General features: G+C 32.1%; 1 protein-coding gene across 1 annotated transcript; it reads left to right on the top strand.

Annotated features, from left to right (window-relative positions):
* The first annotated feature begins 466 nt into the window (after positions 1-466).
* Positions 467-1779, top strand: LOC120086382 (VQ motif-containing protein 22-like). The gene is made up of 2 exons (XM_039043002.1): positions 467-823; positions 994-1779. Exons 1-2 carry the CDS (start codon positions 575-577, stop codon positions 1369-1371), a joined length of 627 nt encoding a protein of 208 aa, XP_038898930.1. The 5' UTR covers positions 467-574; the 3' UTR covers positions 1372-1779.
* The last annotated feature ends 682 nt before the right edge of the window (positions 1780-2461 follow it).

Genomic DNA, 2461 nt, shown 5'->3' with positions numbered 1-2461 from the left:
TTACATAAAGCTAAATCTTGGATTGTTTGAGATACCAACTAGAAGTTGTTGAAATGAGTTATTATAGTCAACTTCACGTTATTCATAACCTACAATTAAACATAATAAATATTATTTCAAAACCCTATTTTATCACAGTATTTACTATATGTTACTCATCGTCTTTTTCTTCTTTGCTACAATGTCTATAATTTTCTATAAAAAAAAAAATCACCCCAAATATTAATCATTATAATCCACCAACTATAATAATCAATTTACCGTTTCAAATACTTCATAATATTAAAAGTTTTTAAAAAATTATTCAACATCTCGAGACCCAACTTAACTCGACAAAAATATAAAAAATTTAATCCAATCTATCTCGAAAACAAAAGTACTAAAAATTTTAAAAAAATTATCCAACATCTCGAGATCAACTTAACTCAACAAAAATATAAAAAATTTAATCCAATCTACCTCAAAAATAAAATTAGGGTACAAATTGTCAAGTCTTATATATATATATATATATATATACTTTCTTCGTCTTACCAAAACCACTCTTCTCAAGTATTCCTCTTCTTTCTTCCAAATGTCTAATCGATGGCTCCATATGTATCACCAAAACAACCTTTCAAACACTCAACTGCCCTTTCATCTTTCCGATCATGATCAAGTCAATACAAACAATAACTCCGATACGGTTTCTGATTCCACCGTCGTCACCGCCGCTGTCTCCTCCGCCACTACCCCACCAGCCTCAACCGGTTTGAACCCAGATGGGAGCCGAGTCAAGCCGGTCCGAAAGCGGTCCAGGGCCTCTAGACGAACCCCAACCACTGTCTCTTATACACATCTAGATGTGTATAAGAGACAGATTATGGAACGTGTATATTTTTTATTTAGAAACTTGCCATGAAAAAAAAAAAATGTCAAATTTCAATTTATAGAAAAAAGAAATAGACCCAATTTTAAATTTTCAATTAGAAAAAAGGACCAATTCAAAATAAGGTNCTCAACACGGACGCCGCAAATTTCCGAGCAATGGTTCAGCAATTCACCGGCGGCCCTTCCAACGCCAATAATAACCTCCACAATTTTCCCACATTCGGCTTCCCCGGTAATTGTCAAGCGCTTTTCGATCCGGCCGCCGCCGCCTACCATCTCCAAGATCCGCCGCAGCAGCCGACGCTTTTCCAATTCCAAAGCCAGCCACCGCCGCTGCAGCAACCACCGTTTATGTTTTCGTTGAGTAATTCGGCCGCCGGTGCGGCGTTTTTTCAACAACCACATGGTGGAGGATCGAGAAGTAATAATGATAATAATATTAATTATATGGAAGTTTTTGATGGGTCTTCTCCGACGCCTCAAAATCACCGGCCGACGTGAATCCGGCGCGGCGGCAGGGATGTCGACGGTAGTTTTTTTTGGGGGGAGGGGGGGAGGAGTGGGTGGAAAAGAAGAAGTTAGGCACCGAGTCATCTCCTGACAAATTCTTCAAAGATGACTTTTTAATATTTTTTTTTTAATTTTTGACCATGGTGTGTATATGTGTCGGAAAGTTGCGTGCGGCACGTGATCTCTAGCTACTTCACACGTGTAAAAACTTTTTTCTTTTTATTTTTTCTGAGTACCACGTGTGAATTATTTTCAATGGCCACGTTCCTATTCCACCCACCGTATGTATAAGGTATGCCGTGTTTGGAACCACTTTTGTCCATTATGTAACGTTTATTATTATTTAATTATAATGTATTTTTTATTTTTACTCAATAAAAACAATATTTTATTATCAAACTATTTATAAAAATAATAGAAAAAAAAGAAAAAAAATATTGATAGATACGAATAGACTTATATCTCCGCCTATCACATTGTATCAACAATAGAATTCTATCAACTTCTATCAAACACTAATAAATTTTTATCAACCTTTATCGATATCTATAGAGAGATTAAATTTTACTATTTTGTATAGATAGCTTTTCTTATTGGTCTATTTTTTAAATTTTCCTAAAAAAAAAAAAGTACTCCCTATTTCTTTTTTTTTTTTAAAAAAAAAAATCAGTTTTAGTTTTAAATTTACTAGTGTTTGTTGATTTTTTTCCAATTTTTTTATTATCATGATTTTCATTACAAATTTTACAAACATATTTCCATGTATTTTTCTTACCTAAAAATTATTATTTTAACTTTGATAAAAATTAATTTTTAAAAATTAGGGATATGTTTGAAATATATTTTAAAGGGTTTAATTAAAAAAATAACGAAGTGCTTGACAATCACTCAAAATAGTTTTTAATTGTATTTTAATCTATTTTTATCAAAGTATTTAAATAAAATTAAGTCTTTTGAAAAGAAATTCTCTAATCAATTTATGGGTCTTTTGAAAGCATTAAAACTAAAATTGGACCTGAAAATGAAATGAGATAATATTAATGAAGGGGTTTCTACATATAAATCCAATATTATACTTATA

This window comes from Benincasa hispida, chromosome 9, assembly GCF_009727055.1.
Source record: "Benincasa hispida cultivar B227 chromosome 9, ASM972705v1, whole genome shotgun sequence".
NCBI lineage: Eukaryota > Viridiplantae > Streptophyta > Magnoliopsida > Cucurbitales > Cucurbitaceae > Benincasa > Benincasa hispida.
This window is presented reverse-complemented; position numbering and strand designations above follow the sequence as displayed.